Source organism: Papaver somniferum, chromosome 7 (genome assembly GCF_003573695.1).
Source record: "Papaver somniferum cultivar HN1 chromosome 7, ASM357369v1, whole genome shotgun sequence".
NCBI classification, from domain to species: domain Eukaryota; kingdom Viridiplantae; phylum Streptophyta; class Magnoliopsida; order Ranunculales; family Papaveraceae; genus Papaver; species Papaver somniferum.
The window spans coordinates 36,984,040-37,006,308 of record NC_039364.1 but is presented as its reverse complement, the minus strand read 5'-3'; the positions used below and the strand labels follow the sequence as shown (position 1 = coordinate 37,006,308).

Sequence of the window (22,269 nt, the reverse complement as noted above, 5' to 3'; positions counted from 1 at the left end):
CCTTTATATAGCCTTCAAATCAGGGTTTCTCCTTAGTTACAAAGCAATCCTTATTCACCGTTAGATGAAAACCTGATTTAGATTCAAGCTAATATTTCTCAACCGTTAGATTGAAAACTTATCTTGTCACACACACTTGGGTAGACGTTTACTAGGTTCGTGAAAACCATGCCCAAACATGTACGTGTATGTTGGTTCAACATATCCATATGAGCATTTCATATTAACCTTATTCTTCTTCACCATAACTAGTTCAATTGACTCAAATGAACTAGTTAAAGAGTTGTTCAATTGCTATGAGATCTTATTTAACTACACAAGACACAATTGAAACAAAGATGATTCGATTCGATTGAATCGGCTCATGAACATTATAGCCACGGTTTGCATAAAGCATTCCTTAGTAATTTAATGTTTCATGTTCAGAGTACATTTTTAGATCATAACCTCTTAAGTTCACAAACAAGTTCGCGGACTTAAGTTAATCGGTTGAGTGTTCCAAACTCAGCAGAAATTCTCGGAAAGAGAACTTCCGCCAGTTCGCGGATTGGGTTCGCGGACTTAGCACACAAACGAGTTTTGGAAAATCCAGCAGAAATTCTCGGTCGAGAACTTCCGACAGTTCGCGGACTGAGTCTGCGGACTGGGTTCGCGAACTTGGCAAGCCAATTCCACAATCCTCCCGATTTCTCTTGATCAACAAAGTTCGAAAACTTCGGTTCAAGGAATACATGGTTATGTAATCTAAACTCTTATTTCAATCATTGAGACATTCTCAGAGGACGCTATGTAGCCGTTATTCACAGACCGATTCACGTCAGGGAAAAGTGATTGAAATTTTTCATGACTTTCGTCACTAGATGAAGATAAACTTGATCAAAGCGAAACGCTTTACCAACACACGATTTCGAGATAAAATATAAGCAATGAATGCTCAGCTCGAAATATCAAATGTGTATGATCTAGTCTATATAGCATACGACTTTTGTCTCATACGAAGTAAGAGATTCAAGAGATAGACTTTTGAGTGATATATAAGTTCAAGTCTCCACATACCTTTTTGTTGATGAAGTTCCACGGTTCCTTGTATAGATCTTCGTCGTTGTATGATGAATCGCCATGAAGTCCTCGAGCTCAACTACACTTTTATATCTTAGTCCGAGACTTAGCTATGTAGGGTAGAAATCAAGACTTATAGTTTTGATCACTAACATTGACAAACATGCCTGGGATAGCAACACATGCGAGGTTGACCGAGCTATGCTCTAACAACTGTCTTCATGTTCTGATATGATTGAAGACCCGCACACAGATCCCTTGCAGATCTTCAAGTTATCAATGGATTCTTATTTTTCTAGAATAGTCGATTTAGATAGTTGGAATTTTCTCATGATGCACGGTTTAAAAAGTTGCAATGAGATTTCTTCTTCTTTAACCACAAGCTCATCCGTTCATCAAAATGTGAGTGGATCAGTTGTGGTTATCAATCATGTTGAACTAGATCGGTTTTACAAAACATTTGTAAAAGGTTAAAGATTTGGGCAAAAAATTTCCGAAACTACGACATTCTCTCCTTTTATACGGAGTACGAGTAATATTAGACACAATGTCATATTAGTCGATAAACATTAAATAAACATTGGTTTACACATATTTGTCGAATATATTAGAAAATTTAAAACAATAAATCCCCAAGATTTGTTTATAATATGGTCTAGTATGTAGAAACTATGCAGGTACTTGTTATGGAGCTCGATGCATCTTTACACGGGCAGTAGACCCGGAGCAGGCGGAAGCTATGACAATGTATGAGGCAATACGTTAGGCAAAAAACTTGGGATTACAAAAGATTCACTTGGAGGGAGATTGCAAAAATGTTGTCCTAGCATTAAATGGAAAAAAAAAGAAGCCGTGAAGTGGATTCACAACAACATTATAGAAGATAGTATTTTTATGTTAAATGGTTTTATCTCTTCGAAATGTTCCTTTTCACCTAGAGAGGCAGATAATACGGCTCATGTTATAGCCAGACACGCAATAGATAATTCTTGTAGTATAGATTGGAAGATTTCCTTGCCACAATGGCTTAAGATTGTATACAGTCAGACATATTTATTTCTTAATTCAATGAATTTATGCTTTTGTATTAAAAAAAGAAAAAAACAAAGTAGGTATACCTCTTGTGATGCTCTTTTTTCAGTTCCTTTAACCTTCTTCGTTCGGCTTTCATTGTCCTTTTTATCGTTTTTAATTTAGGTTCCAAAGTTGAAATCTTCATACTAAAGTGATACAATTCCATCTCGAGGTAGCTAACACTTCCCAAAATTGCTCGCTTCTCGCATTTTAATCGAACTAAATTCATTTCTTTAAGCTACAAAATTAGAACAAATTAATTATGTCAAATTTTTTTATTCACGGGTCAATTTAATTTATGCCAAATCATACAAACATCACATACATGAATCATGAATAATATATAAGTTACAAGAAGCTTACAGTAATCTGGTAACAGAATCTTTTGCGACCAAGCTCCCATCGTAGGCGCTCATCCTCATATCGAAAATTGTCTTCCTTCTAAGAATTAATACGTAGTTCTTTCATAGAATCATTAGCAACTACTTTTTCCCTCGTCGCTTCAAGCTGTTTACTTTCTCCAAGGAGCTGTTTCTCTTCCGGAGATTTGTTTCTCCCACAGAGCAATCGAGTATGCAAACTCCGTATCTGTTCGGGCAATAAACATCTAACATGTTTAACACACTTGCATAAAAAAACCAACTATATTCATTCCATTAATCAAACTTACACAATCAGTAAGATCTTTTTCTATTGCTGCTCATATTTGGTTTGGGATGTCTTTACAATACCTGATTTCTACAGATTTGGATTGGATAGATGATATTTTTCTATATTGGCATAAATCGGTTCTTGAGTTATCTCCTTGTAGAGTCTCTTGGCCTAGCATTGGTGCTATTGTGATGTGGAGCATTTGGAAGTTGAGATGTGATGTGCTCTTTAGAAATACTTCTGTTAATTTGATTAAAGCCATTGTAGAAACTAGGAGAATGATTAACACTTATATTGCTCCTCCGTTATGTTCTGGTAGTTTAAACAGAGATATTAAAGTTCCTATAACTGAAGTGGAACATTTTATGTTTGTTGATGGTTCCTTTAAAGATTTTAATATGGGTTTGGGTGTTATTTGGTGTGATATTACAGGAAATTTAAGAAGTTCTCGCTCGGATTTTGGTTTAATTCCAGATGCAGTAGGTGCTGAAGCTGCTGCTCTTATTCTGGCGATCTCTTGGGCAAAAGAGACGAATCTCTCCAAAGTCATTTTCGTTAGTGATTGTCTCCAACTGGTGGATTTTGTTAATGGAGCCAGCTCTAATATAGCGTGGAGAAGCAGTGATCTTTTTGAACATAGTCGGAGTTTAATTTCTAGTTCTAGTTCTTTTAAGATTATGTATATTAAGCGTGTGAAAAACCATCTAGCTGACCGGCTTGCATGTCGGGCTAGAAAACTTAGTCTCAAAGGTCTTTGGTTCTCCTATCCTTCTTTTTTGGACACTCTTGTTAGGAAGAAGAATTTAAACTCAGTTTGTAATTCTCTCCTTTGTTAATCCCATGGTGTGTTTCCTAGTAAAAAAAAAAGAAAAAAAAGCTCTTTTTCTGATGAATATAAATCATTTGTACCCATCTCTGGAGTTGAATAAAATCTATTTTGAGATTTGCGTAGAGCGTTTTTTGGACTGTCCTCCTTGTTTTTTTGAAACTAAAAAAAAAGCTCTTTTTCTGATGAGCATAAATCATCTGTACCCATCTCTGGAATTGAATAAAATCTATTTTGAGATTTGCGTAGAGCGTTTTTTAGACTGTCCTCGTTTTTTTGAAACTGAAGTGAAGACGTTTGTTCATCGTCTAATTTGTACTTCTTCTTCTCATTCATAATAAACTTGTCGTATGTCTCATTTTGACGGGCTGACTGCCACCTCAAACATCTTTGAACAAGCTGCTCAGAAAATTCACAAAAAGACTCAAGACTTGCTTCCATACAGAATTATGGAATCAACTCTCGGATTGGAAGATAACCTAAAATGTTACAGAAAATACATGCCGTTAGTTACTCATTAATACACCTTTTTTTCTTTTATGGATCGAGCAATCCTAACGCAGGTTTCATCTATTGCTTGTATTTCCTGTTCAGTCCGGTCAATTTCGGCGTCTAACTGTGGGTTTTCATATGCCGGATGCTTAGCGAAATTAACTTGCTTAGGCTTTGGCAATTTATCCATAAGTTCGTCCATCTGTGGATCAAACTCTTTGACCTCGTCAGTTTCCTGGTTTTGATTTGTTAATGTGTCATCTCTTGTATTTCCTTTCTTAGCACTTTCTGATTGAAAAGCGGATGCAACAACTTCCATGGCTATGCAACTTTCATAGTACGAATAACAAACTTGATTTATCAGCCAAATCAAATTGAAATGACACGAAGAGGTCAATAGCAGATAGTATCACCTTGACTACAAAATTAAAAATGCCTTTTAAGTACTCTTCCAAATCCCAGTCCTAGAATGAGACATAGGAGAGAGAGTGAATGAGAGAGAGAGAGGGAGTTGTTCAAAATTTGGGGCGCAAAAAATGTGGAAAAGAAGTCTTTCCTAAGGTCCATTCCTATGGGTATGTCAAAAAAAATGTTGTTTGGCATATCAGGTGGTATGGCAAACGAGTTGTCTCACTATGGAAAAATCACTGACCGACAGAGTTTCTAGCGAGAGATATTACCTCTAACGCCAACGGCTAGTTCTTTATCGGTATAAATAGGTAATTTTAAAACTCAAATGTTTACCCCAAAATTTTTACACAATTTTATTTTTCTAATTCTCTTTTTCTTAATCAAAATTTCTATATTTCTCTCTTTGTCAATCTAATTTATTTTTTTGAAATTTCCCAAATGTCACAATTTCAAACCCAACTTGATTCGACAACACAACTTGATTTTTCGGGAGTAGTGCTTGAAGGTGCCGTTAAGAAGATATGTGATAAGTATAAAGAAATAAGTAAGAAGCAAAGAAGTCTCCAAGTTTTGGATATCAACCAAGTCAAAACCGCAACTAAGAAAAGGCAAAGAAAAGTTCAAGGCAAGGAAAATCAAGGCAAAACAAATTTGAAGCCAAAGAAGAAGATAATCAAAGGAGAATCCGTTCATGAGGGCATTGATTGGAAATTTGGTGAAATGAAGAAGATTAACAAGATGAAGAACATATTCCCAAATTTTTATTTTTAAAGTCTATATTTCTAAATATTATTGTCTAGTTTTATGTCTGGTAAAAAATGACTATGATTATATGGAAGTTATGAATTTGAAAATTTGACGAGTAATGTTTAAAATTAAGCTTAATTCTATTCTTAATCCAATCTTACATTTAAATATTACTCCGTCCGTTCTTAAACAATAGGCTGGTTTCTATAAATAAAAGTTTCAAGAAAATAGGCCGGTTTCCTAATTGGGAAGTCAAATATTATTTTAGTTTTGTGGGACCACTTTTCTCTTAACTTCTTTTGATGACAAGTGTCATGTGGACCACTTCACTTTACTTCTTTTACTGACAAGTGTCATGGGGACCATTTCCCTTCACTTCTTTTATTGAAAAGTGTCATGAGGACCACTTTCAATGATTAGTTCTCTTAATTTCCTTAATTTTCTCTAAAAACAAAACCAGCCTATTCAAAAATAACGGAGGTAAAACCTAATATTAAGTGGACAATCGAGAAATGTATTACATAAATATTGGACAATATTTGGACAAACATTTTAAAATGTCGAAACAATTTTCAAATCGGAAATCTTTTTCGTAAATGCGACGATATTCCGCACGACACCTACGTCGAAGTTCCATCATAGTTGCACCATCCACACGACACCTTTGTCGAATTTCCATCATAGATTCACCATTCCTCAAATTTGGACCTTCTTGATGAAGTAAATCAACAAATCTACTAACTTCCTTATTGATTGCACTGAAGTATTGATTCAATTCTGAAACATCACGATTGTTGAGATTCATTGTTTCTTCTTGAAATTTCCCAAAAATCATTTGCCATAATGTTTCGTGATGTAAGGCATTTCCTAATACAGTATCCTCAATAGAACAAACATAATTCCTGCAAATACATTCATCTTCCGCAACAGTGAATTTTGGTTTCCGCCTTATTTGACTTCTCCTATTTTGATTTCTAAATCTAATTTGACTTCTCCTAATTTCATTATCCACATAGGCATGATCAACAACTCTTCGATTTGCGACAACACTATAGTTTGCTACGAATTCAGCAATGCCCATATTATCATCCATACTCTCTGAGGAATTGGAATAGTGATGAAAAGAATTGTAGATTGAGAAATTCTATAGATATTTAGAAATTTTGGTGTGAGTTGAAATGAGATTGAAATTAGGTGAAAAGAATTATAGATTAAGAAATTCTAGAGAGATTTAGAAATTCTGGTGTGAGTTGAAATGAGATTGAAATTAGGTATTTATAGGGGGGAAAATACTAGCCGTTGGATGAAGATCTGGTAAGCGATGATCTAAGAGACGAGCAACAGGTTGACTAGCGTCAGCGATTCAATGACCATCGAGCGATGGATACTCTATCGCTCGGTGGATACTCTGTCGTGTATGCCTATATGTTATTCCTGGCATATTGACATATGAGTTTGGAAGTTTGGCATACCCATAGTGGGTGCATATATGCCAAAAAAAAGTATTTGGCATATGCATAGGAATATGCCTAAGACGAGCAAGATAGAGAGAATTATTGGGGTTGGCATATGTTTTAAGCATAGGAAATCTGGTCTTGTGAAGACATAACAACTTTATTTACTAGATTTTTTTTTGATAAACATTTCACTAATGGAAATTCAAGGTTACAATGAGTTTAAGATCGAAAATAAGAGAATACAAAGTAACAAGAACATACCGTACAATTACAATACCGAGAAATCCGACAAGAGAAAGAGAAGGATTACCGGAGTAAGACAAATACAAGTATGAATAAGATCCGATTAAATCGGAGGAAGAACGGCTTTTCGCAGAATTAGAATCCAACCGTTTAGTTTGTTTTTCTTCTTTATAAAGATATTCTCCCAAAATAGGAGTGATTTTCTCAAATCTCCTGAAACTAGTGATGAAGCTTCCGTCGTCAAAGAAATCACCGATAAAGATGAATATTTCGTCGTTGGAGAGCATCATTATCGATCTTGAAACCCGACCGAATAACCAAGAACGGCCATTAAAGCGAAGATAAACCTCAAAAGAGTAGATAAAATCACCATAATGGTGTAGATAAGAAGAAAACATAATAAAAATTAAACTATAACTACTAACTAACTTAAAAAACAAGAAATAGTGAAGAAATCTGCTCAGTACAAGCCCAAAATGGACTAGATCTGAGCAGAAAAGGATTGTTCTTGATGGTTTTGTTGTTGAAGAAGAAGGGGTGAGAGAGGATAGAGAGAGGAGAGAGAAAAGTTTTTTGTTTACTAGATTTATGCTAGATGCCTCTTTTTCTTTAAACTAAAGTAATAGCAAACGATCGTGCACAGCTGTTATGTGCGTCACTTTTCCTGTCCTTGGCTACAAATTGTATTTTCAAATGCTTCCCTATTGGTTTTAAGAGTTTTTAGAGCATTGCTCGGTCGAACTCGCATGCGTTTTTATCTCAAGCATGTTTGTCAATGTTATTGATCAAAACTATAATTCTTGATTTCTAGCCTACATAGCTAAAGGTCTCGGACTAGGATAGAAAGTGTAGTTGATCTCAAGAACTCCATGGCAATCATCATACAAGACGAAGGACTACTCAAGGAACTGGTGGATCTTCATCGACTAAAAGTTATGTGGAGACTTGAACTTATTTGTCACTCAAAAGTCTATCTATTCTATCTCCTACTCTTGAGACAAAAGTCGTTTTGATATATAGATTTTCATTATGCACATTTGCTATTTGGAGCCGAGTTTATCTCGCCTATATATTTCTCGAAATATGTGTTGGTAAGATTTCGCTTTAGCCGAATTCATCTTTACCTAGTGACGAAAGTCATGTTATGTTTCAGTCACTTTGAAAATTGCTCTGACGAAAAACGGTATGAGAATAACGGCTATATCCGTCCTCTGAGAATGTTTCAATGATTGAAATGAGAGTTTAGATTACATAACCATTAGTAGGATATAAGCATTGTTGCGGAAACACATATATGTATAAGTTCTTATTCCTTGAAGCAAAGTTTGCAAACTTTGTTGATCAAGAGAAATGGAAGTGGAGTGAGCCAAGTCCGCGAACTGGCGGAAGTTCTCGACCCGAGAATTTCTGCTGGAGTTTGTGAAATCCTTCCATGAGCTTAAGTCCGCGAACCCAGTCCGCGAACTTGAGCAGGTTATATCTAAAACCGGTTGTTCTTGAACTCATGTTTATTTAAACTAAGGAATGCTTTTGCAAACCGTGGCTATAAAGTTCATGAACCGATTCGAGTGAATCAAACTGTTTTTGCTTCGATTGTGACTTGTGTAGTTGCATAAGATCTAAGAAATTGAAAAACTCTCTAACTAGTTCATTTGAGTCATTTGAACTAGTTATGGTGAAGAAGAATATGGTTGATATGAAAGTAATCATATGGCTAACCATTTGGTTAACTATTGTTGAACCAACAAATGTTAATGTTTGGGAACGGTTCGTAAACCCAAAATTGGACATTTCATTTGTGTGTAACAAAGTAAGTTTTTGATCCAACGGTTGAGAAATATTAGCTTGAATCTAATCAGGTTTTCATCTAACGGTGAATATTGAATGCTTTGTTACCAAGCTAACATTGATTGCAAACCCTGATTTGAAAACTATATAAGGGAGAACTCTAGCAACTGGGAAACCTAATCCCCACACCTTACGTGTGATACTAGTTGCATAGCTAGAGTCGATTCTCCTTTAACCTTTGGTTTCTTCTTCTAAAACCAGGTTAACGACTTAAAGACTTTATTGGGATTGTGAAGCCAGACCGATACTACTTTTCTTGTAGTTGTGTGATCTGATCTTGCATCTTCTATCATTACGAGTACGATTGTAATAATTGGCTCGAGATTTATATCTCTGATAGGCAAGATAGAAAAGGAATCACAAACACTTCGTCTCATCGTTTGTGATTCCAAAATATCTTTTTTCGCTGCGTTGATTAAGATTATTGTGAGCTGATCAATAATACTAGGATGTTCCTCGGGAATATAAGAACGGTTTATTGATTGGTTCATGTTCACCTTGATTAATCAAAATACGGAACAAAACTCGTAGGTATATTCGTGGGAGACGGATTTATCTATTACCGTAGACTTTTTTGTGTGATACATATTTTTTTATTAAAGTCTTCGACTTTGGGTCGTAGCAACTCTTAGTTGTGGGTGAGATCAGCTAAGGGAATCAAGTACGTAGCATCCTGCTGGGATCAGAAGCGTAGGAGCATAATTGTAGCTTGGATCAGTGTGAGATTGATTGGGGTTCAACTACAATCCAGACCGAGGTTAATTTGGAGTAGGCTAGTGTCTTTAGCGGCTTAATACAGTGTGCGTTCAATCTGGACTAGGTCCCGGGGTTTTTATGCATTTGCGGTTTCCTCGTTAACAAAATTCTGGTGTCTGTGTTACTTCTTTTCCGCATTATATTTTGTTATATAATTGAAATATCACAGGTTGTGCGTTGTTCAATCAATTAGAATATACGACCTTTTGGTTGTTGATTTAAATTGATTGCCACTTGGATATTGGTCTTTGGTACCATCCAAGTTATCTCTCTTTGATAAAGACTCGCAGATTTCTATTTGCTTGAGTAAAGATCAAATCGAGAGATTGAGATATAAACTCTTTGATATACTTTGTTTCTAAATTGAGTCTGACTGTCTAGTTGATTCTCTAGAAAGTATATTGGAGTTTGTCCATACAGATTGATAATCAAATTGTTGGGTGTGATTGTTGTACCCCCACTTTTTCAATTGGTATCAGAGCAGGCAAACACGTTCAAGACCTTACAAGTCTGTGTTTGTAGCGATCTGATTATGGACGAATCTATCTCTAATAATGTACTAGTTCAGAAATTACCAGATGTTTTTAAAAGCTTGGATTCACCTGAGAGAACTGTCACATCTAAGTCAATATCTAAACATTCTCTTGATGTAAAAACAATTGATTGGGAAACTCTCCTAGAAGAAAAGTTGGATGAACTTTCTGATGAAGGTGATTCGGATATTAATAGAGATATTGATGAGGAAGTCTTAGAGTATGTTAAGTTTATGGATTCGTGGAATATGAAAAAGATTACAACTTCTCATGTCTCACCTCTTCTGACTCATCTCTATCGAGAAAATAAGAAGTTGAGAAGATGTTACGCAGGTGTTTATTTTTCGAATCTTTCTAACGAATCGATCCTCAAGGATTCTGAGGAAAACCTACGTATGAAGTCACTTGAATATGATAATCTTTATCAAAAATACTTCTTGTTGGAAGAGAAACTTGCAGAATCTGAAGCAAGATATAACTCTCAACAAAAATATTTTGATGACAAAGAACTTAGTCTTCTTGCCCAAAACAAATCCATGGAGACTGACCTTGCAGTTGCTCTTGATAAAGTGAAATCACTGGAAGAGAGTCTGAGAAGATTCAATTCTAGCTCTACAAAATTGTCTTCTATGATTGGAGCATGTAAAGAACATCGGGATACACGTGGTCTGGGCTATAATGGAATAGACGCTCCAAAAACTGGTAAGATCAACTTTGTTAAGGCTATTGATAATTTCTTCATGTGAAAAAACTTTTGCAGCTAGTAATGCACCTAAAAACAAGGAGTCTACTTCTTCCAAATCTACTCACACGAGAACGGTTAGAATAAATCCTTTAACTGCTATTTCTGCGGAAAGAAAGGACATTCTGAGCGAAGATGTCGGTTTCGTTTAAGGAATGAAAAACTTCACAACATGTTTGCATGGATGTCTAAATAAGTTATCAAACCGCTCTCTCACATTATTGGAGTAAAATGCACTTTCGACAATCAAGAAAACTATTATGATAAGTCCTTTCTTAATAGTGCTTTTGAAACGAAAAATGGTAGAAGGAAGAATGGTTGAAGAGTAACTAACTTCTTAAATAACTCTGAAAGGAGGAAAAGACATAGGAGAAAGAAAGAAAAGTCAAGTTTCTTGTCTCTCCCTGGAGAAGGCCGCAATTCCAAGAGTTCAACTCCAGATTGCTTACATATCAATAATCGAGTCTCAGAACTAAAGGTAAGCATAAACAGACTCAAACGAGGCATCAAAAAATCATGGAAAGCGACTGACTCAGGTACTCCTAGTTCCTCTCTTAATAAAACTCCTTCAACTATGTCATGTGATTTGTCTCTAAATCCTTCTAAAGGAGAAAAACAAGAAGTCAAAATTGATGAGCAAAATGCTCATCCTAATACACCATGACTTCCCAATACAACATCCCTCTTTTAATTTAATAAGGATGCTCATTGTTCTCAAGAAGTGTGTCTTGAGAAGTGTTGTCGAGGTTGTATTTTTTTCTTGTTCTTTTTTTTGATCTTTAAATTCTGTTGAGCTTCGCTCCAGTTTCTCTCTTGTTGATATTCATGATCTTTTGTCCTTGAGAATTCTTTTCTTGTTTGCGTGTACTTCCTCTAAATAGTTGGTTCTCAACTATTTGTCATGACTTTCAAACTCCATTCTTCTTTTGGTCACATCTTAAGGCCGTGAGCACCAGTGCACGAACTCCTGGCCCACACGAACGTGTACAAGTTTCCTAGGGTTTTCCATGGAACATATTTATATACTTGGGTGTCATCCCGTGTTACACTGTTCTGAAAGGTCAAAGGGGTTTTACCAATTTGGTGTGCACAATGAATGGAGGAAACGAAGATGATGAAGTCAAAGAAGGGAAGACTATCGAGTTTCATGAGAATCCTGTTTTCATAACATGCCTTCATGCCATTGATCATGAAAACAAACTACCAGTTCAAATATCATCACAACTGGTAGGAAATCTTCTTCAATATTTTGAAGTCGTACGTGAACAACTCGGAATTTCAATAAGGAATCTTGAGTTTTTGAAAAATGAACTGAAGAAAGCATCTGATGAGCTCATCCATGTTCAATCTCTGGTTGCTCACCGGATCTAGTGTTTTTCAGATCATGTTCTCTATAGGAGTTTCTTTGTCTGGTAAATCTTCTTTTTTTCTGTTTTTATTAGAAGCATAACTAGAGTTTGGAATAGCCATTATTGTGATTACACATAGCTATGTCCAACGTTTTCATCTTCATGTTTTTAGATTTATTGGTTTAAATTCTAAACTTGTTTGGAAGATGATTTTTGCAGTATTAATCTTTATGGTTTTATATATTGCAATATTGTTATGGTATTTGTGTGTTTACGTCTGTGAACTTGCCCAAAACAAATCCATGGAGACTGACCTTGCAGTTGCTCTTGATAAAGTGAAATCACTGGAAGAGAGTCTGAGAAGATTCAATTCTAGCTCTACAAAATTGTCTTCTATTATTGGAGCATGTAAAGAACATCGGGATACACGTGGTCTGGGCTATAATGGAATAGACGCTCCAAAAACTGGTAAGATCAACTTTGTTAAGGCTATTGATAATTCTTCATGTGAAAAAACTTTTGCAGCTAGTAATGCACCTAAAAACAAGGAGTCTACTTCTTCCAAATCTACTCACACGAGAACGGTTAGAATAAATCCTTTAACTGCTATTTCTGCGGAAAGAAAGGACATTCTGAGCGAAGATGTCGGTTTCGTTTAAGGAATGAAAAACTTCACAACATGTTTGCATGGATGTCTAAATAAGTTATCAAACCGCTCTCTCACATTATTGGAGTAAAAGGCACTTTCGACAATCAAGAAAACTATTATGATAAGTCTTTTCTTAATAGTGCTTTTGAAACGAAAAATGGTAGAAGGAAGAATGGTTGAAGAGTAACTAACTTCTTAAATAACTCTGAAAGGAGGAAAAGACATAGGAGAAAGAAAGAAAAGTCAAGTTTCTTGTCTCTCCCTGGAGAAGGCCGCAATTCCAAGAGTTCAACTCCAGATTGCTTACATATCAATAATCGAGTCTCAGAACTAAAGGTAAGCATAAACAGACTCAAACGAGGCATCAAAAAATCATGGAAAGCGACTGACTCAGGTACTCCTAGTTCCTCTCTTAATAAAACTCCTTCAACTATGTCATGTGATTTGTCTCTAAATCCTTCTGAAGGAGAAAAACAAGAAGTCAAAATTGATGAGCAAAATGCTCATCCTAATACACCATGACTTCCCAATACAACATCCCTCTTTTAATTTAATAAGGATGCTCATTTTTCTCAAGAAGTGTGTCTTGAGAAGTGTTGTCGAGGTTGTATTTTTTTCTTGTTCTTTTTTTTGATCTTTAAATTCTGTTGAGCTTCGCTCCAGTTTCTCTCTTGTTGATATTCATGATCTTTTGTCCTTGAGAATTCTTTTCTTGTTTGCGTGTACTTCCTCTAAATAGTTGGTTCTCAACTATTTGTCATGACTTTCAAACTCCATTCTTCTTTTGGTCACATCTTAAGGCCGTGAGCACCAGTGCACGAACTCCTGGCCCACACGAACGTGTACAAGTTTCCTAGGGTTTTCCATGGAACATATTTATATACTTGGGTGTCATCCCGTGTTACACTGTTCTGAAAGGTCAAAGGGGTTTTACCAATTTGGTGTGCACAATGAATGGAGGAAACGAAGATGATGAAGTCAAAGAAGGGAAGACTATCGAGTTTCATGAGAATCCTGTTTTCATAACATGCCTTCATGCCATTGATCATGAAAACAAACTACCAGTTCAAATATCATCACAACTGGTAGGAAATCTTCTTCAATATTTTGAAGTCGTACGTGAACAACTCGGAATTTCAATAAGGAATCTTGAGTTTTTGAAAAATGAACTGAAGAAAGCATCTGATGAGCTCATCCATGTTCAATCTCTGGTTGCTCACCGGATCTAGTGTTTTTCAGATCATGTTCTCTATAGGAGTTTCTTTGTCTGGTAAATCTTCTTTTTTTCTGTTTTTATTAGAAGCATAACTAGAGTTTGGAATAGCCATTATTGTGATTACACATAGCTATGTCCAACGTTTTCATCTTCATGTTTTTAGATTTATTGGTTTAAATTCTAAACTTGTTTGGAAGATGATTTTTGCAGTATTAATATTTATGGTTTTATATATTGCAATATTGTTATGGGATTTGTGTGTTTACGTCTGTGAACTTGACCGTCCCATATCTTGTCAAAAGTAAAGTCTTTCGTATGTCGATATGCATATATTGATCAAAGAATGAATGGACTTTTGACAAATACAAAATTTAAGCCTGTATTGTCAATTATTGATGGAAGATAGGTTAAAATCTTTTGTTTGCAAGGATTATGTGTATTGTATGTCATTGTGCAAATAGTGACGGAAAATAGAATGAATCCTTGTGTATTCCGCAGTAATTGATCTTCCCTGATCCATTTTTTATGTAATACTGCGAGGCTCCGTAAAGTGTCTTATGTTGAGTATTAAACAACCAAGTTGATTATTTTTTGATTAGCTATGTTGTTGTTCCGTAAGGTACTTTATGTCGAGAATTTTCAACTAAGTTAATCATCTTATTTGGTTATTTAGTTGTTGCTCCGTAAGTTTTCTTATGTCGAGCATGACCAATTAAATTGATTACTTTTGTGATTAATTTGGTTGTGTATTTCAATTATATTAATTATTGATTCTCTTGTGAGTAATCTAATTGTATTTTTTTAAGTCTCCATAAGTTCACTTATGTTTGAGCATTTGTCGATTAAATTAATCATGGGTTCTCTTGTGGTTAATTTAATTGAATTTTTTGGAATAAAATTCATACTTGTATGTGATTTGTTATGTCCAAATAAATCTTTCTTTTCTTTCGAAATTAAGGTCGCTCTTGTTGTTCTTTCGGGAATGACATTTAATGGGGGAGAGTTCTTTTGAACTTGCGCTTAATTGCCATATCTTTGTGGGGAGTGCGGCTGTGGAATATTATAGGGGATATCTTGTATCTTTATAGACTCCTTGATGAATGCATTTAGCTTCGGATTTATGATTGCATCTAAAGAACAAGTTGATATTTTTGCTTTCTTTTGGTCAAGAAATGTCTCTTTCGGAAATTTCATTAGGATCCCGTTCTTGTACCTTTGTCAATTTTATTGACAAAAAATGGGAGAATTAATATGTAGTTCACACTACAAATACATATGGTTTTCGGATCATTATGTAAGGGGGAGTGGTTTCCATGTGAGATGGAGTATTGACTAAGGGGGAGTGATACATATCACCATAGTATTGTTGTTGAAGTTGTGATACAATTGAACTTTGACGCTGTATAATGATACTATGACACTGTATAACAATGATTGAGAACTATTGTTTTCTTATTGTTATAGCTACAGATTTTCAACAACGATGATGCTAAACTTACAACCTTTGGGATCATAGGAGTACTTGGAAGTAACGAAGATTTCGAGTAATGTTGAAGATTAGGCATGTGGAATTTTTTTTTTTTTTTGCTAAAAAAATTATTTATTAATTTCAAAACAAAGTTTCAAATTACAATTCCAGATTACAAATCAAAAATGAAATGCAGACTCTAAACTACCCAAGTACTTAAGACATTCTCAACAAAACTAGCAGAACCTACAGTATGCACAATTGGGCTTTTCTATTCTGGGTAAAAAATTGGGCTTGCCATATTGAAACTGCCTTTCACCAGCTGATAATTTAGCTCATCTCTTAGCCACAGTATCTGTCGAGAAAATTGATTTCTCTGAAACAATGGTCAAGTCGTATAATAGAAACCTTGGATTTTGCCTTCCTCCATCTGGATTTTAAGAACCAAGGAATCTTACCTCCTTCAAAATCTTGCAGTACTGCTTTGGAATCAGATCTAATAACAATCTTAGTTAATCCCCACTCCATTGCCAATTCAGCTGCGCATACCACTGCATAATTTTCTGTTATGTAGTTGGTTGCTACTCCAATTCCCCCACACAGAGTGCCAATTACCTTGCAGAACTCATCTCTTATCACAATTCCAAAACCAGTTGTTCCTGGGTTTCCAAAAGATGAACCATCACAGCAAAAAAGGATATAACCTGCAGTTGGAGGATTCCAATAACAAGCTTTTATACACTGGTATTTTGATGCTCTTTGCCCCAAGTTGAAAAAACTGATTATGTTATCATCATATTCTTGATTCCATTTATATCCTTTCATTCTAATACCCCCTTCTTGAACATATTTTTGTACTCTTATTTTAATACCCTGAGTATTTGGCTTTATCTCTTCAAAGTATTCTTTATTCTTTTGGAACCAAATCTCTTTAAGAATAACACATGAGGCTGTAATCCATATTTCCTGAATGAGTGAGCTCTTATGCTTTGCACATTTCCAAACATCTTCAAAGGATTTAGGAACTTTAAATTTGAACACACCTGATATCCATTCCCATATCTCAATACTGGCAGTACATTCCCAAAGTAAGTGCTGCATACTGTCCTGTGCTTTTTCACAAACACAACACCTAGATGCAAGCTCATATCCTTTACTTACCATTATATCATCATCAATATATACTCCTTGTATCAACTTCCAGACATTACTTGCAACACTTGGGTGTAAAAAGTTGTTCCAAACATACCTTGACCAATGTTTTTTAGTCTCTTTGTGTCTGAGCTTATTTGTTGCAGCTGCAATTGTAATTTTTCCCTTAATGTCTCCATTACAAATGATTTCATCTTCATTTACATATATTTCTGGCAGTTTTTGGTTCAATAATGCATTTTGAAGTTCACTTGGAATCAAGCCCTCTTGTATTATATCTGCTAGTTTCATCTTTTATTGTCTAAGAAGTACTGAGAGGATCCCATTTTATCTACTAGTGGAGTGTTACCAATCCAGGTGTCATACCAGACTGAGATATCCTTACCATATCATATGTTTCATCTTATATCCTCCTTCATAGCTTCCCATGCCCATCTAAGACCTGGCCACACAGATGATAATTGCCACTTTGTACTCCACTGCCCATTTTTATCAACATATTTTGCCTTAAAAAAACCTGCCCAATCTTCATTAGAATGCAAGATTTTCCACATCATTTTCATTAATAAGGCTCTGTTTATAACTGCAAGTTTTGGAATAGCCAGACCACCTTCATTAAGAGGAGTGCATACTTCTTCCCAAGCAAGAGTCTTGTATTTTCTAATTTCTCCATCACCAGACCATAAGAAGTTTCTTATAATCTTCTCACAGATTTTGATTACTGATGAAGGCCATTTATATGCTGCTATATTGTAGATTGGGATGCTACATAGAACTGACTTTATAAGAACTAGCCTCTCTTGAAAAGACAACATTTTCCCCTTCCAAGCTGTCAGTTTTCCTTGTAACATTTCAACCATTGGCCAAACTGTAGATGTTTTAACTTTTCCTACTGATTAGAACACCTAAATATTTATCAGGAAATTCACTTCTCTCCATTTGCATAATGTCTTGAATAAAGTTTTTCCTTGATTCATTGGTTCCATCTATTAAGAGTTTGCTCTTACTCTTATTAATGATCTTCCCAGAACACTTTTGATATGTTTAGTAATTGCAGCAAATTTTGAAGACATTTCTTCCTTCCATTGCAAAACATAAAAACATCATCTGCAAAAAACAGATGAGTTGGTGCAATGCCTCCTCTTATGACCATTGGATTGATCTTACCCTCCTTCACCAATTGAGTAATTTTCTTACTTAGAACTTCTTCCATTAGCACAAATAAAATTGGAGAAAGTGGGTCTCCTTGCCTTAACCCTCTACTCACTGGAAAGAAACCACATGGACCTCCATTTATTAACAATGAAATTCTTGCAGATTTAAAGATCTTGTGCAACCAATCACACCAACTTGCAGAAAAATCATATCTTTGAATTACTTGGCATGTGCATAATGAAAATTCGACAAGGCATGTGGAATAGGAGTTACAAAAGTTAATTTATTTATTTTTTTGTATTCCATATGTATTAATAGTTTTGCCACTAAAATTGACAAAGGGGGAGATTGTTAGAGCATTTCTCGGTCAAACTCGCATGCGTTGCTATCTCAAGCATGTTTGTCAATGTTAGTGATCAAAACTATAAGTCTTGATTTCTAGCCTACATAGCCAAAAGTCTCGGACTAGGATAGAAAGTGTAGTTGAGCTCAAGAACTCCGTGGAAATCATCATACAAGACGAAGGACTACTCAAGGAACTGGTGGATTTTTATCGACTAAAAGGTATGTGGAGACTTGAACTTATCTGTCACTCAAAAGTCTATATATTCTATCTTCTACTCTTGAGACAAAAGTTATTTTGATATATAGATTTTCATTATGCACATTTGTTATTTGGAGCCGAGTTTATCTCGCCTATCTATTTCTCGAAATATGTGTTGGTAAGCTTTCGCTTTAGCCGAATTCATCTTTACGTAGTGACGAAAGTCATGTTATGTTTCAATCACTTTGAAAATTGCTCTGACGAAAAATGGCCTGTGGATAACGGCTATATCCGTCCTCTGAGAATATTTCAATGATTGAAATGAGAGTTTATATTACATAACCATTGGTAGGATATAAGCATTGTTGTGGAAACACATATATGTATAAGTATTTATTCCTTGAACCAAAGTTTGCGAACTTTGTTGATCAAGAGAAATGGAAGTGGCGTGAGCCAAGTCCGCGAACTGGCGGAAGTTCTCGACCCGAGAATTTCTGCTGGAGTTTGTGAACTCATTCCATGAGCTTAAGTCCGCGAACCCAGTCCGCGAACTTGAGCAGGTTATATCTAAAACCGGTTTTTCTTGAACTCATGTTTATTTAAACTAAGGAATGCTTTTGCAAACCGTGGCTATAAAGTTCATGAACCGATTCGAGTGAATCAAACCGTTTTTGCTTCGATTGTTCCTTGTGTAGTTACGTAAGATTTAAGAAATTGAACAACTCTCTAACTAGTTCATTTGAGTCATTTGAACTAGTTATGGTAAAGAAGAATATGTTTGATATGAAAGTAATCATATGGCTAACTATTGTTGAACCAACAAATGTTAATGTTTGGGAACGGTTCCTAAACCCAAAATTGGACATTTCATTTGTGTGTAACAAGCTAAGTTTTCGATCCAACGGTTGAGAAATATTAGCTTGAATCTAATCAGGTTTTCATCTAACGGTGAATATTGAATGCTTTGTTACCAAGATAACATTGATTGCAAACCCTGATTTGAAAACTATATAAGGGAGAACTCTAGCAACTGGGAAACCTAATCCCCACACCTTATGTGTGATACTAGTTGCATAGCTAGAGTCGATTCTCCTTTAACCTTTGGTTTCTTCTTCTAAAACTAGGTTAACGACTTAAAGACTCCATTGAGATTGTGAATCCAGGCAGATACTACTTTTCTTGTAGTTGTGTGATCTGATATTGCATCTTCTATAGTTACGAGTACGATTGTAATAATTGGCTCGAGATTTATATCTACGATAGGCAAGATAGAAATGTAATCACAAACACTTCGTTACATCGTTTGTGATTCCACAATATCTTTTTCGCTGCGTCGATTAAGATTATTGTGAGGTGATTAATAATACTAGGTTGTTCTTCGGGAATATAAGACCGGTTTATTGATTGGGTCCTGTTCACCTTGATTTATCAAAAGAAAGAACAATCGTAGGTATATTCGTGGGAGACGGATTTATGTATTACCGTAGACTTTTCTGTGTGATACAGATTTGTTTATTAAAGTCTTCGACTTTGGGTCGTAGCAACTGTTAGTTGTGGGTGAGATCAGCTAAGGTAATCAAGTACGTAGCATCTTGCTGGGATCAGAGGCGTATGAGCATAACTGTAGCTTGGATCAGTGTGAGATTGATTGGGGTTCAACTACAGTCCATACCGAAGTTAATTTGGAGTAGGCTAGTGTCTGTAGCGGCTTAATACAGTGTGTGTTCAATCTGGACTAGGTCTCAGGGTTTTTCTGCATTTGCGGTTTCCCCGTTAACAAAATTTTAGTTTCTGTGTTATTTCTTTTCCGCATTATATTTTTTTATATAATTAAAATATCACAGGTTGTGCGTTGTTCAATCAATTAGAATATCCGACCTTTTGGTTGTTGATTTAAATTGATTGACACTTGGATATTGGTCTTTGGTACAATCCAAGTTATCTCTCTTTGATAAAGACTCGCAGATTTCAATTTGCTTGAGTAAAGATCAAATCGAGAGATTGAGATATAAACTCTTTGATATACTTTTTATCTAGATTGAGTCTGACTGTCTAGTTGATTCTCTAGAAAGTATATTGGAGTTTGTCCATACAGAGTGCTAATCGAATTGTTGAGTGTGATTGTTGTACCCCCACTTTTTCAAGAGTGTAGTGGAGAAGAAGAGTTGGAAGATAGCAACATAAAACCGTGGGTTTTTCTCTGTTCGAAAGCAGGGAACGTTGGAGGAGATTTGGACAGGGGCGAGGAAACAATCCTCGCTGGAAAAAGTATAAAAATGAGGATTCAATCCTCGCTTACTCTGTTTTTATAAAAAAAAAAATCTAATAAAACTAGATTTTTGGCCCATATTTAGTGTTATATATATATATAAATACAACACTTTTGAGTGAGGATCCTATCCTCGCCTACACCAAAATTCCCTCCCTCAACACTAGACCCAACCCTTCCCGCTGCTTAGGTGACACCACTGTTCAACTACCCCCAACTCTCCTCCACTAAACTCAGCCTAAACAAAACGTAATTTCATATAGGATTATCAGATGAATCCAATTCAACCACCCGTATCAAAACGATGTGGATGATTATATTGAAAAAGCAACACAAAATATATGTTTGTCAATCCGAATTTCGGCTATTTGCTGAAAAATAAATATGAATGACTTTTCTTGTTTGCTTATTGGCTTACCACCAACAATTTTAACATCAATTATACATACGATCTCCATAGCATACCTTTGTCATTATTATCTTTCTCTCTTTCCTTCCATTCACTATTTTTTTCCCCTCTCTATCACCTACGGGGGCAAAGAAATTGAGAGAACCGAATTGGAGACTGTTGGAGTCTCGTATGGATTTCACGGTTTAAATAGTGCAATACCCTATAACTCTAATCTATGATGGTTTGAAGCGTGATCCTTCCCTATTCTCTGTGAGTATTTCTGGTTCTCACCCTGATTTTATTTCTCTAATTAAGAATTTATGGGAGTCTTTCTCTGTTTCAGGTAATGCTGGTTTTGTATTCCGCAAAAAGCTTCAATCGTTAAAGCCTAAGCTAAGAGAGTGAAGTAAGCAAGAGTACGGAGAGCTGGAGAGGAGGCTGGAGGAATTAGAAGAGACTTTCAATAATCTGGACATTGAAGAAAATTTACATAATGGGATGTTCGATGTTCAATGGAATGAAAGAGTTGCATCTAGACAGGAATGGTGCAGACTTACTTTATTAAGAGCTGAGAAATAGAGGTGTAGAGCTAGAGAAAATGACATCAAGAATAATGAAAACAACACCAAATATATTCACATATTGGCCAATGATAATATAAGGAGTTATATTGGGTCTATAAAGGTTAATGGGATTCTAACAACTAATGAAGATGAAATTAAGAGTGACATTGAGGATTATTTCCAAAATACTTTCTCAGCTAACAATCTCAGACATGTTTCGATGATGGGTATGCAATAAAACACAATTTCTAAAGATACTAATCTTGGATGGAAAGGAAGTTTGATGAAGTAGGATGCCTTGTAGCTATCAAATTGTTGGATCAGAATAAAGCTCCTGACCAGATGGCTTTTCAATGAGCTTTTATTTGTTATGTTGGAACATTATTACAAATGATTTTATGAAGGTGGTGAAGGATTTACATGACAAAAGTTTTCTAGATTGGAGTTTGAAGAGTACTTTCATTGTTTCCCAAAGAAAGACACAATTGAAGAGATTAAAGATTTTGGACCAATAAGTTTGGTTCATGGTGCTTATAAAAGTATATCTAAAATGTTCGGTGAAAGATTCAAAGTGGGTTGAAAAAATGTTGAGCGAATTTCAAGTCAAAGATTATGGGAGAAAGAGAAGGAAAAGAGGGTCATATCGGACTTGTTTGTTTGTTTGTTTTTCGAGC

The 22,269-nt window shown here is 35.5% G+C and overlaps 1 protein-coding gene across 1 annotated transcript; it reads right to left on the bottom strand.

Moving 5' to 3' along the window:
• Positions 1 to 15,863: 15,863 nt before the first annotated feature.
• LOC113294522 lies at positions 15,864 to 16,964 on the bottom strand. Its single transcript, XM_026542915.1, has one exon. The coding sequence runs from the start codon at positions 16,962 to 16,964 to the stop codon at positions 15,864 to 15,866; it is 1,101 nt and encodes a 366-aa protein (XP_026398700.1).
• Positions 16,965 to 22,269: the final 5,305 nt, after the last annotated feature.

Bases quoted from the DNA above. Each gene is read 5' to 3' on its own strand.
- LOC113294522 (XM_026542915.1), bottom strand. From the start codon at position 16,964: ATGAAACTAGCAGATATAATACAAGAGGGCTTGATTCCAAGTGAACTT.